The 12879-nt window shown below is 39.8% G+C and overlaps 1 protein-coding gene across 1 annotated transcript; it reads right to left on the bottom strand.

Annotated features, from left to right (window-relative positions):
- Positions 1–766: 766 nt before the first annotated feature.
- Positions 767–4558, bottom strand: uncx4.1 (Unc4.1 homeobox (C. elegans); the record flags this gene model as incomplete). The annotated part of the gene is made up of 3 exons (XM_079420834.1): positions 767–1735; positions 3439–3629; positions 4297–4558. 3 exons carry the CDS (start codon positions 4556–4558, stop codon positions 767–769), a joined length of 1422 nt encoding a protein of 473 aa, XP_079276960.1.
- Between the last annotated feature and the right edge of the window lie 8321 nt (positions 4559–12879).

Genomic DNA, 12879 nt, shown 5'->3' with positions numbered 1-12879 from the left:
AAAATTCCACCCAGACTTGCCTCACTGTGTGCACGCACACACACACACACACACACGCACGCACACACACACACACGTACGCTCGCAGCTGCCTGGGCTATTATTTCCCCATTTCAATCTGATTCGCCAGCCTTTCATGCTAATTCTATTATTGTTGGAAGTTTATGTGATTTCATATCGCAGGAATCGGTAATGTATAATAACCCTTCAGGCTAACAGAAAAAAACCGTATCCTCCCAGCCGCCACCGGGAAAATAATTACTTTCATATCAAAACTCCACAGGAGCTGACCGGGTCCTACCGCCCGCGGCGTGAGACCTCATTTTAACTGGAGGTTTTGAATGAATGAATTTGTTAAAGCAATAAACACGAGCCTGCTGTACAGCAGCCTCTCAAAGCGATAAACAAAATAGACATGTTAACTGTAAGCACTGAGGTGGCAATAAAAGGTCGTTTCTTTCACAATATTTTATTCTTATTCTTATTATTACTTATCAAAATGTTACATATATAAATATTTTCGATACTTTATCATTTATACAACGTTTGAGGATGTTGTTCTTGTCTGCTGCTCTAACTTGTAAGTTCGCAGAGAATTGGAACAGACATTTTAAGCCGACAGTTCACCTGAATCAAGAATAGGCTATCCGATTTTGAAAAGTATAAAAAATGAAATTCAAACAGTCTTGTATACAAAAACGTATGGTTATCAGCTTTGGGATTGTGACAAGTCACTTGGCGCCACTGCTTCTGGCCCATTTATATTTCAGTCCATGTCAACATCCTCTCCATCTGTATTTGTGTCAGCAGAGCTGCGGGTTTTCGTGTCTGAATATTCAGACAGGTTAGGAGAGATGCCTGCTTTCTGGCTAGAGTTTGTGACGGTGGACTCCGAGTCGTTTTCAAACTCCTTTTGTGGCGAATTAGATTCTGCATAACATTTCTCTGAGCTTGTGTTTGAAGTTTGCATGGAAGAGTTCTTGCTTTCTCTTTGCAGCTCGTCGTTTGTGGCACCGGTGTCTTTGCACAAGTGACTGATATTTTTCTGGTTTGAGGTGTCTGTCGTGGAACAGTTGTGGCCCGAGTTTCCTGAATCCTGACCAAGTTTCATCGCTGTCTGTGGCACAATGAAACCCAGCGGCTGGGTAATGGGATACAGAAGGAAATGGCCTTTACCGACCAGTGGTCGCTGCGGCGGTAACTGAGAGAAATCCAGGATAGTTTTTCTCCTGGGACTCGAGTCGGCTAGTAAACTCTCCACACTAAATGGGTTGAGTTTCTGGAGCGTGGAGACGCGTGTGAGGCCATTCGCGGCGCACAGTGCAGAGTTCCGCGTGGAGTCCATGGGCTCCGCTGTCTCGTTGACTGTACCGGCTCTTTGGTGGCGTGGATGTTGGTCACACATATGTTCTGTTTGCTGTCGGTGCGCGCTAGGCTGAGGCCCGGTGTGCGGAGTGGACTCGCCATCGGTGCTCTGGGATACTCCACTGTCGCTGTCAGATCCGGGTGTGTGGAAGAGCTCACCTGCTAAGAGCTTGTTCTGAGATTTTAGCAGCTTGCGTTCCAGCTTTCGCTTCTTCTTTTCCATGCGCTCCAACTCCCGTCGTGCGATCTCCTCTGGGTCCATTGGTTCGCCGCTGCAGGTCGTGGGGTGAGAGTTGTGAGCCGGTCGACCGGGCCCTTTCTTCGTGTTCTCCTTTTTGCGCCATTTAGCTCGCCGGTTTTGAAACCACACCTAAACAGAAAAGGTTGTGAATTCTTTACTCAGTTTCATAAGCAAGGTGTACTTGTTACACGTTACATGTAATTACTATTATAATAACAATAAATTATGCATAATTATATGCAAGTAACCCTAAGCCAATCCCTAACCATATAGTAGCCTAAATAGCCTACATGTAGTTAATTAATATTACTCGGTACTTAAATGCACACCTTAAAATAAAGCGTAACCGGTAGGCATATATCAGACTCATGTAGGCTAATGAACATCGATAGGCAAAATTATAATGACAAATTTAAACAAATGTTTGAATAAATGCACCTGAAATCTATAAATATTTCGATTTTTATCACAATATTATCATGTAATCATAAATGACAGAATGGTGTCTTTATATTTAATTGTATGCATTTATTCAATTAAATAAAACAGTAATAGCCGATTTCTCATTAAAAAAAAGAAATAAAAGAAAAGAAAAGAATGGACTGACAGTCAGACAAGATACTCGGTTTCTGAATCGTCTTGTGTTTCGGTTTCTGTTTGATATACATCCAAGGTTCTCCAATAATAGGATATGCCACGACTTGGACAGAGAAAATGTTTTCATCGAAGCATATTTCATAAAGCCCACAGCCACAGATGCGCTTGTCTTAATTGTCAATTGATTCAATGTAATGGCTCACTCTCAGTCTTTCAATTAAGCCTGGTTCTTGCGTGGCTAATTTGGGCCTGTTCCCCTAAAGTTCATTTAGGCGCGTATAAGCGCTAGGACAGATTTGGCCCAGAAGAGGCAGAGAGCAGCAGGCTCGCACCTCACACCCAGGCCCCTCACATGGCGACTGCCGTCTGTTCAGCGCTGATAACAGGAGAGTTAGCATCCACCAGCAGGCTAAAACGCATACTAACATAGAGACATCGAGGCTATACATGACAATAGCCGTGTATACACATAAAATGTTAATGTCGTTAAAATCTGTGAGCACACAAGCCTAACGATAACGCAGGCTAATCTTCCTTAAGAAATAAGAATAATACAAAGCTAAGCTTTTAACTCCCCAAACAAGACTGCTTCTCATCCAGCGTCGAGTTTCTACAAAAAGAGAAAATGCAGACAAAGGCTGCACGTCCAACGCTTACACAGTATCATTTTCAACACACTGGCCTATTTTAATTTAGTAAGAATTGGTAAAACTGATCACAAGTAATTGTATTAACTAAAATGTGAATAAGTGTGTTTTAATATATCAGGCAGTAAAACAGGATATTAGTAGGCTATCGTTTTTAAACGTCAGTCAGAATTTTTAGCAGAATTAATTAATAAATTGTTTATAATAATCTGCTTTAGAATTAACATGCATTTACTGCTCAACTAGTGATCAGTCAACATGAATAAATTGTTATGGAAATCAGTCTGTTATGATCGATTAATGCTTTTAGCAGATGAAATACTGGTTGAACATTTAACATGTAGACCTTACCATTATTTTTAAATCTCTATCCTGTTGCCATGCATTTGGAAAAAAACATAACTAGGCCTATTTAAATTTTTTTGAATTTAAAATATTACATTTTCAAAAACAAAGCTAACACTAAAAAAAAGTATGATACATAAAACGTGGCCATAGCTAAAACTGTGTCTGATGAATAATAAATAGGCCATTATATTAAAAGGTCAATGAAAGATTTTGTTATGACAAAAACAAACCATCATTTACCTGAACACGTGACTCAACAAGGTCTAGACGTAGCGCGAGAGCCTCGCGCATGAACACGTCCGGATAATGGCTTTCGTTGAACGCTTTTTCTAGTTCCTCCAGCTGCCAGCCCGTAAAATTTGTACGCGTTCGCCTCCGTTTACAACCAGGGCTTTCCTTGTCGGGGTCTCCGGCATCTAGGACCACAGAGTCTGTCAGAACACGCGCATGCAAACATGAACATGCACATACACCCTCCAGCAGTTCCACTTGGAACTGTAGGCTATACATAACATTTTGTTGACATCAATTATTTAAAACATTACAATTATAAAACTACCCAACGGTTGTCAAATAAAATACTACAATAAAATGTGCCTGATGTACTGGCATAACTAATTAACCCGTCAAGTGTACTTTTAAAAATATAGGTCACAATATCCTTTTGATTGCTAAAAGTATGAATCTTAAAATACAATGGGATTAATGTCGCATTTTATCTCACAGTATTAAGACGTTTATTAAATAGCTATTTTATAATCCTTATGCGCTTATTTGCAAAGTCTAGAATTGCAAATAGAATTTACAGAAATCAAACGGATTTAAACACACGAAACATATTATGTGGTTATCATGAGAAATATATGACATTTCATTATTATCAGTGTATTATCTCTCCAAGTAAAATCGGCTTACTTTCCAGTTTACCTGAACTCATAAAAGTGAAAGCTATTTATAAAGTGTGCGATTTAGGGGGGGAAAAGCATTTTTTTTTTTTTTTTGAGAAAGGCCTCGTGTAAATATTTCCTAAAACTATTGACAATATAACTGTATAGCCTGCATGGAATAGATGAAGCCGTCCGATAACCATTCACTTACCGCTGAGTTTATACTGACTATCCCCGTTTACACCACAACCAGATCCGAGCAGTGGGTTGGAGTTTGCAACAGACGCCGAGCATGATCCGTTAAGTAATCCGTCTATAGAAAAAGGTACAGCGGCCGCCGACTGTAGCTGGTGTCCGGAGATATCGTAAACATGATGGTGGCCGAGGTGATAGGGGAAACCCATTCCAACCATGCCTCCCAAAGAGCCTCCAAACTGGGCATGAGGATGCTCGAGGATCCGGCTATCCATCATTGCATCTCCGGAATCAGGGAAGCGTTTGTCTGGGCAAAACAAGCTCCAACTCTTCCCTCAGAGCGCATGCAGCAGCCGTGAAGGGACGTACGGCGTTGACATGCTTTGCGCTCCCGATTTAGGAATAAGGAGACCGAGGCAGGCGCGCGAGGTTTTCGTTCTCTCCTACTTTGTCAACATCAACTCTCCTCTTGTCCAAATAACTAGCTCTCGCGCTAGGGAATTCGCGACCAATAAGGAACGTTAATCGTCGGTGACGTCAGAGTCACGACACAAACGTTTTCCATATCGATTGCTAATTATACCTGACATCCACCTCAATAAACAATACCAGCGCTGTCAAAACACGACATGAGACATCACAACTAGGCGAGAGGGAGGAGAAAGAGGAGGAGGCGAAACCGGCAAATTGATTGATTCCCGACTAAATTCTAAGCAGCTGCTACATAAAAACACAATGATTCTGTTCCAATAGCTAATTGTTCTGCTCTGAACGTCACATTAGTTCTATAAAAGCAGAATAAACATACTAACAACAGACCCCGTATCTGATAGCTACTTTTCAAGGAACGTCTGGCTCTCTCTGAATGCGTAAAATGATGCTCTCCTATTACGCGGAGGCACCGTGCCCTGAATAGAGTGGTCCTAGAACGGACCAAGCATGCATCACCCACCCTGTTGCGAGCTGTCAAGATGAATTTAAAACTACAAGCACCTCAGCCTTTCTAATATCTACACGCCAGCGCGCTTCGCATCGTTTCAACTCATTTCCACAGTTCTGATTACTGTGGCCTTGATCTTGGCAGGTGTTATGAAAAAAATATCTGAAGGTGGAAACAAAAGTGAGTCTGACAGAATATCTGTGAGGGGGGAAGCTATATGGAAACAAACTGCTATTTCAGTATAGGGTTTTTAGATTATTGGGCCACGGAGTTAAAAAAAACTGATATGACTGACATTTTTAAGCCATTTCGTTCAAATAATCAATTATGTTTTTATTCCACTGATTATTTGTATCTAAAAGAGAGAGCTGTGTTGTGAGAGGGTCATAAAATTATTCACATTTAAAAGTATAAATTAAACACTGACTTATTTTAAATGTAAAGGACAATATTTCATATAAGAAAGAATGTATATGAATTATTGCGCACACACATTACCGAACAATAATGTTAAATATCTTCTTTTATCCGACTGTGATTTTTGTAACGATTGTAAACATTTAAGTTTTTATGTATAACGAAGGTCCCCTGCCTCTATAAATGGTAGCCTATATGTAAACGCTGTCCAGCACATCTCCAGTTTTTTCTTTTTCTTTAGATTTGGAAAGAGTGTGGTGTGTGAGCGAGAGAGAGAGAGAGAGAGAGAGAGAGAGAGTAGAGAGAGATGGTTCTGAATACAGGATGGTAATCAATCCTGTTCATGTATAAAGTAAGTACACGGGTCTTTCCCTCTCCCTGCTCTCCTCCTCCATTACCGAGAATTAATTCCACTTTATTTATCCAATTTCTCCAGCTGCCAGAATGTTAATTTGAGTTGAAATTTCTCGCCACTCGCTCGCTTGCGCTGACCCTCAGCAGCACCCGGATGGCGTGTAGTAATAACCTAAATCTTTCAACAGAGAGGCACAATAATTGTTACCTTATTAGCATGCAAATTGTTTAATTAATATTATTAAGAAGAAGCATATAATCCGTTCGTCACTTGACCCCGCAGTCTGTTGGCTGGCCGCCTCTCTGCATTTCAATGTGTTCATTTCAGCACTTTCCAAAAAAAAAAAGGGGGGGGGGGGGGGGGGCTCTCTACAAGAGCTAGTCGTTTTCAAAGCACATGTTCCCTGCGTGTGCGCGCGTTTGATGCTACTTGGTTTGTATCTCTCTCCTCCACTCTTTATCCCCAAACATTTCATCACTTCGCATACAGGAATTATGGAAATCGTTTCATTCTGCCCCTCCCAAGACATCTAAGTTCAATAATTGGCTTCTTGTCGTTTGCTTTTTGAAAACGGCTTCTTGAAAGGGCACTCCTCCAGTTCTGAGCAAGCGGTATCCGCTAGACGCACGCGGCTCCTGGGTATAAAACCCTTGACATGCGGCCCCTGCGAAGCGTTGCGAGGCGCCCGTTGTTTTTAATCCGGCAGAGTGAGTGTGTCAGATGTGCGGGCTTTAATTAACTTGATAATAATACGTGCCCAAGCCACACAAGGTCCAGGGTTCAGTGCGTTTCCACTTTTATCACACTTCCGCTATATCTGTATAGGCCTATATCTTATGGTAAGATATTATATAAAAAAATAAAATAAAGATGAACCTGTATATAGAATCAACACCTGTCGAAATTAATGCAACGCACTTGAATGTTTTTCCTGAAAATTTCATTCGCATGTTTATATGATCTATTCATTCGGCATATACTGAACACTTCATCTGTGGCCACAGTAGGCTATAAAATACTTTCATATTTACACGTATGAATAAAATCCATTTAAATAAGTTAAAGGGTCCGGACATGTTTATAATTATAAGTAGCCTGTTAACTTCAATACAAAGTTCATAAACTCTCAGCACCCTGAAGCTTGAAACAAGGTATTTTTAAACGACAATCATAAATAACCATTAGGCTCGAATAAAATATTTTAATTAAAAATCAATATACTACTTTTGAAGGTCTTAATTGCTAAATTAACTTAATGTGAATTCATTTGTAGCTATCAAAACTGAGCAGCACATTAGTCGATGTACAGATAATTAGAGTGTGGAACGTAAATTAATTGTTGAAAGTTATTTGATTCTCAAACGGAACCAATTAAAGTGTAAAATGATTTTCCTTTCTGTGTTTGCGTTTCACTCAATCACAGAGTTTGGTGTTTTAGTAGGAAACTAGGCTATCCCACCAGGCACATTTCCTTCTAATCCCGCTCAGCTAATCATGCAATTAAAACTTTTCCGCGCACTAATTATCTGCGATTGTTGGGCTGACTGCAGAGAAAGCAGAAGCTTTAAAGCGATTGATTCAGAGTTTTAATTCACTGCATTCCTGATTGAGAGAGACGGAGAAAAACGTAATTCCCCTTCAAATTACCTTATTCAGCCTTGGCAACCTACAATGCCCTTCAGAAATGCATTTCTGCATTTATGAGGTTGGGCAAAATGGAATCCTTTTAATAACAATAACTCAAACTTCTATTAGAGTAATAATTTAATTTCAATTAAAACTGACTTATCACCTTTTGCTAAGACGTGCTTAATATGCCAAAAATGATCAATGCTTGACGCACCCCGAGCAGGGATTGTCTAATCGAAGGTGCTTGTCGCTTCCCGTCGCCTCGCGCTGGTATGCACGGAAATAGAACTAATTTACTTGCCTCCCCAGGGAAATCCACTGAACAGATTAACATTTTCAAAATATAGTAATGATATCATTTGAGCAATGGCGATGACGCCAATTTTTCGGAGCCTTTGTGAGAGTAATTTTCATATTTTTACATTCCACTATTTTCCCCCGTTAATCACTTTGAAACTGAAGGACACATTAATGTAGCACTTGCACGTGGGAGTGCGCGCTCCTGTGCGTCTTTGTGCCCATGCGCTCGCGTTCGTGATAAAAGCATATTGATTCTATCCATCTCCATGAAAAGTGAGGAAAATGAGCAGAAACGACCTGTGACACGACTTCATTGATGATCAAGCACACAGGTATTACAGCTGTCAAAAACTTCAGCTGTCGTGTGGAAAAAGAAACCATTCGTTTATCGCCACCTAGCGTCTCGTGTTTTTATAAAGGCTAGTTTAACTTCGCCTATACCGTAAAGTGCCATGGGGTCAAAACGCAAGACTAGGATCAGTTACAAATAAGGATGTCCAAGACAACCACACAAAAGACACACACGTTTGTTTCTGTGAATTGTGGGGACTTTGCATAGACTTTTATTACTTTAATACTGACCAAACGATATTTTCTATATCCAATGTGATACACAATACTATATAATTAACCCAACCCCTTACAAAAAAAAAACCGTGTCAGGTTTTACTATCCTTGAGGGGACACTTGGTCCCCTCAATGTAGCATAAACAAGTACACACACAGAGAGACATTATATATATATATATATATATATATATATTATTATTATTAAGCAACAGATTTTAAAACACGTGCAAGTTCATAGAACTGTATCTTGTGCCCATGTTGGTTTCATACGTTTTTCAAAAACATTTACAGTATTATTAAAGAATCAAAGAATGTAAAATTATTTAATAACAACCTAATAATTTTCAAAAAGCTTCAAAAAACAAATTTTATATAAACTAATTTAACAAATAGGCCTACCATGCATTTCTGTTTTCTTGAATTTTCTTTCTTGACCTGAACAAAACCTGACTTTTCATTAAAAAAGGAAGCAATTAAAGGAAGTCACCGTCATGGGTTTTAAATGAGTGCTTTCTTACATGACAACATATCTTTTTTGCACGTTGGTTACAAAAACTAATTTTTAAAGAATGAATAGCCTAAATTAAAACAAAAAACAAACAAACAAAAAAAACGTTATAAAGGGTTAAATGATAAACTTCCATCTCATAATTTGTTTAATCTGTCAGTAAGGTTTATTGATGGTGACAAGAAATGCTGGGAGACGATCTATTCTAGACTATTGCAAATAGTTCTTAGACAACTCGGGATCACCCATCTCTCGCTCTCTCTAAAATAAATAAACAAATCTCCTACATGTCATGTGACTCGTGTCATCCGCCTGGATATCAATCAGGGTCTTGATGTGTGCTGACCGCGGTCTTTCGTGAGGGCCCTGAATAGTTAATATCTCTTTGTTATCCACGCTGTTCTAATCCCCCGGTGGCTCACGGGCTCACGGTTGTTCGGGTCTGGTACAATGAGGCATGGGAGGAGGAGCGTCAACTATTATTTTCGGCCGGCGCGGCCATCTGCTGCGCGCAGGAAACCCAAAACCCCAGAGACGCCCCAGTATCCACACTGCAAACTAGCGAAGATATTTTAATTAAGGCGAGGCAGGTTAACTCTTCTGCTTAATGAATTGCCTTCGTTGGCCTCCCCTTGTCAACCAGACGTGATTCTTGTCTCGGCCTCCTCCAAAAACACTACAGTCTTCTCATCCTGGTCCATGAGTAGCCTACCCCAGAACTGAACATTTGGGGTTCTTCCGTATTTATATAATCATCATCAGCTCATTACTAGAGGTTCTCAGACCTAAACTTGGTGTGTCCGTGTGTAGGAGGCACCCAAAATGTGTAAATCTTGTGTTATGTGTAAAGATTTATCATGTCCAAACTTCAGAATATAGTGGGAAAATTTGCCAGTAAACTTCACAAATAATCACAAAAAAAACGGCAGGTAACATTTAATGAAACGTGAAATTTTGAAGAAAGAAAGACTGATTTTCTTTTATTTAGTACAACTTCGTAAAATCTTCTCTTTTTTTTTTAAGTGTACCAAAACTTGCTCAGCCTCGCTGGGTTAAAAGAAGAATAATACAAAAAACATTATTTTTCAATAATTTGTTCTCCAACAATGTTTGCTAAGTACCAAAAGATGGTTCTCAGTTAAACGTTATACACAGTTAAGCAAATTAAAGAAGATGTAAATTGTGTGACAGAATAATTAGACGAGTCTATCAATTAAATACATAATTGCGTTTATGGAACCCAAACCTAATTAACTGTATTTAATTTTTTGCTTAATTAGGCGACTTGCAGAGGACTCTCATGGTGGTCACAGCGCTTCCTAGTGGTGATCCGAGTCATCATCCATAAACTTTAGATCTTCCTATAAATTATGTTGATAGACTTTATAGCAATGATACCATATGATAATACTGCACACATTTATCCTGCTAAAACGTGGCATAAGAATACAATTAACAGCTGTGGGAGTAAGTAGCCCATCTTGGCCAAAACTCGTTGAAGCAAATTCTACAGAAAGTCAAAGTTGTTTTACATTAAGCTTTTTCTTGAACCACCCACTGATGGATGCATTTGGCCATCATGCTCCGATCTAACTGGTTAATTAAAAACAGCTCATGTTTGCTCAAGTTAATAAAAGGACTAAATTATTCACTTTGGGGACCCGAGTCCCTGAGCGCCTTAAATCATCCCGGGACAATATTGTAACTCTCTCTGTGCTCTGATGAAACGCTGAGGGGTCCTGTCACTGGTCGGAACCCCCTCCTCACTTTCCATCTGTCCCTCTTTGTCCTCCCTATAAAGCGTGTGTATTTTAGCTCATTGTCTTTCACGCATTTATTGACACCTTTTTTAATTTGGCGCTTCTGTCGGCCTTCTCAAGCCGCGGGGCGCCAATCTCTTCCGCTCCATTAGCTCATTGAAACAGGAGTCTGGTTAAACAAAAGAGATGCAATCTGATCCTCTGTCCTTTCTCTCTCTCTCTCTCCGTCTCTCTCTGAGGCCATACATGTCTCTCTCGCACATCACGGGTTTTCACGGCCTGTTTGTCAGTGAGACTGGCCTGTTCGTTCGCAAGCCAGCGGGGAGGGGGATCTTATTAGCATTAAAAGCCTACACCGTGAAATTCATTTATAATTGCTAGAGAGAGAGAGATAGCGCAAGCATATGCGTCCCGAATTACGTTTGAATAAGTTTGTGATATGTTAACATGGAATGGAATGCGACAGACTGCAATTATGACGCCTTTGTGACTGTCAAATTCGATTCAAAAGAGGCTCGTTCCACGGCGAGCGCCCGTAGAGAAGAAGGTGAGGTGAATCTTAATGAGAAGGCTTAGAAATCTCTTCTGGAGGAAACGAAAACAGACCGAACAATGTAATAAAGTCGATAAAATGGCCTGCCTTTATTGCCAGTGTTTCCTGATGCTTGTACAATCTGCGTAAGATGGCTTGATGCTTTAAACCGATCTTGTCTATCATTCATAATGATGTTTTATTAACAAGGTTCGGGAGGAGCGCGTCAGATACTTAGCCTAATTAACACAGGAGGTTCCCACTCCAGTTAATCAATACCCGGCTATAAATACAGCTGACATACCTCTGTTCACTCGACGGATAATCAGCATCGCTCCTCCACCCCTTCTCCACTCAAAGGAGGTATCACTAGAGTTCTCACCACACTATGGGGGGGTACTCTGGGTTCGGGCCATTCCTGAGCCCGGAGCCCTTCCCCAGGACAGCACGCCAACTACGCATTACTATACACGCCAAATACGCATTACCTTACTCGTGCTAAATATATGTAAGTGTGAACTCGTGAATCATAGTATTAGAGACAGAACCTGGTTGGTGGTGATGATGAACCAGGTGTGCAACCATCTGGCAGATCTGGTCCAATGCTCACTCTCTCTCTCACAACAAGTTTCTCCCCTCAACAAAAAGGTTTGAGATGTGCAAAATATGCAGTGCTGGACCAGCATTGAGAACTGTTGCACTATATTAAGAAAAAAAAAAAGAACAGCTGACAACAGCCACGTATAACATGTTTTAAGTGTCAAACTTCTATTGCACTACATGTGAAGGTTTCCACAGAAATCCTTATTTGACAAATCCTTTTTTGTCATATCTTTTGCAAGGCATGACCTCAGGTTCAAATTATCTTTATTATCTGGAATTTAGAACCTGCAAATGTGTCAGTTTCTCTTTAAAAGTCACAGTTTTTTAATTATCCTAAAAAATGGTAGCACAACAATTAAACTATTTAAAAGCACTTAATTTATCCGGTAATGATCAAGACCTAAAATGTTATTAATTAATGTGACTGTCATTTTCACAGACTTTATCTGCATGTATTCTGACACCCACACCCCAAATTACAGTTGAACAATAACCAATTACATTCGGTTTTAAGAAATGTGCTGCCACCTACTGGTCACCTACTGGTCACCTTCACAACCAAACCACAGAAGCTTGAAACTAAAAGCGTTTCCTTAATGTCAATGTCAAATCAGAAGTCAGTTTTTTCTTCTCTGGACTGGATCAAAATCAGACTAACCTGAACCATTTTTTTACACAATACACATTTATAATGATTCATATTTAATAACTTAATTTATAATGTTAAATGTAATGGATTATTCAAATGTATTCGTTTTTTATTAAGGGTTTTTCATATTCTTCAAATCGTAAATTTAGAATATTTAAAGAGAGACAGCTTTTTCTGTTTGAGTGAAAGAGTATCTTAGAGCATAATCACTGCAATGCATATCTTGCACTTGCAGTGCATGCATTTAACAGTCTTATCTGTGAGTATTTAGTGGTGAATGTCTGTTAACTTCAGAGGCCCTGACAGTATTCGTTCAGTACCACGGACAGCGCCAGT

Source organism: Barbus barbus (assembly GCF_936440315.1).
Source record: "Barbus barbus genome assembly, chromosome: 7".
NCBI lineage: Eukaryota > Metazoa > Chordata > Actinopteri > Cypriniformes > Cyprinidae > Barbus > Barbus barbus.
This window is presented reverse-complemented; position numbering and strand designations above follow the sequence as displayed.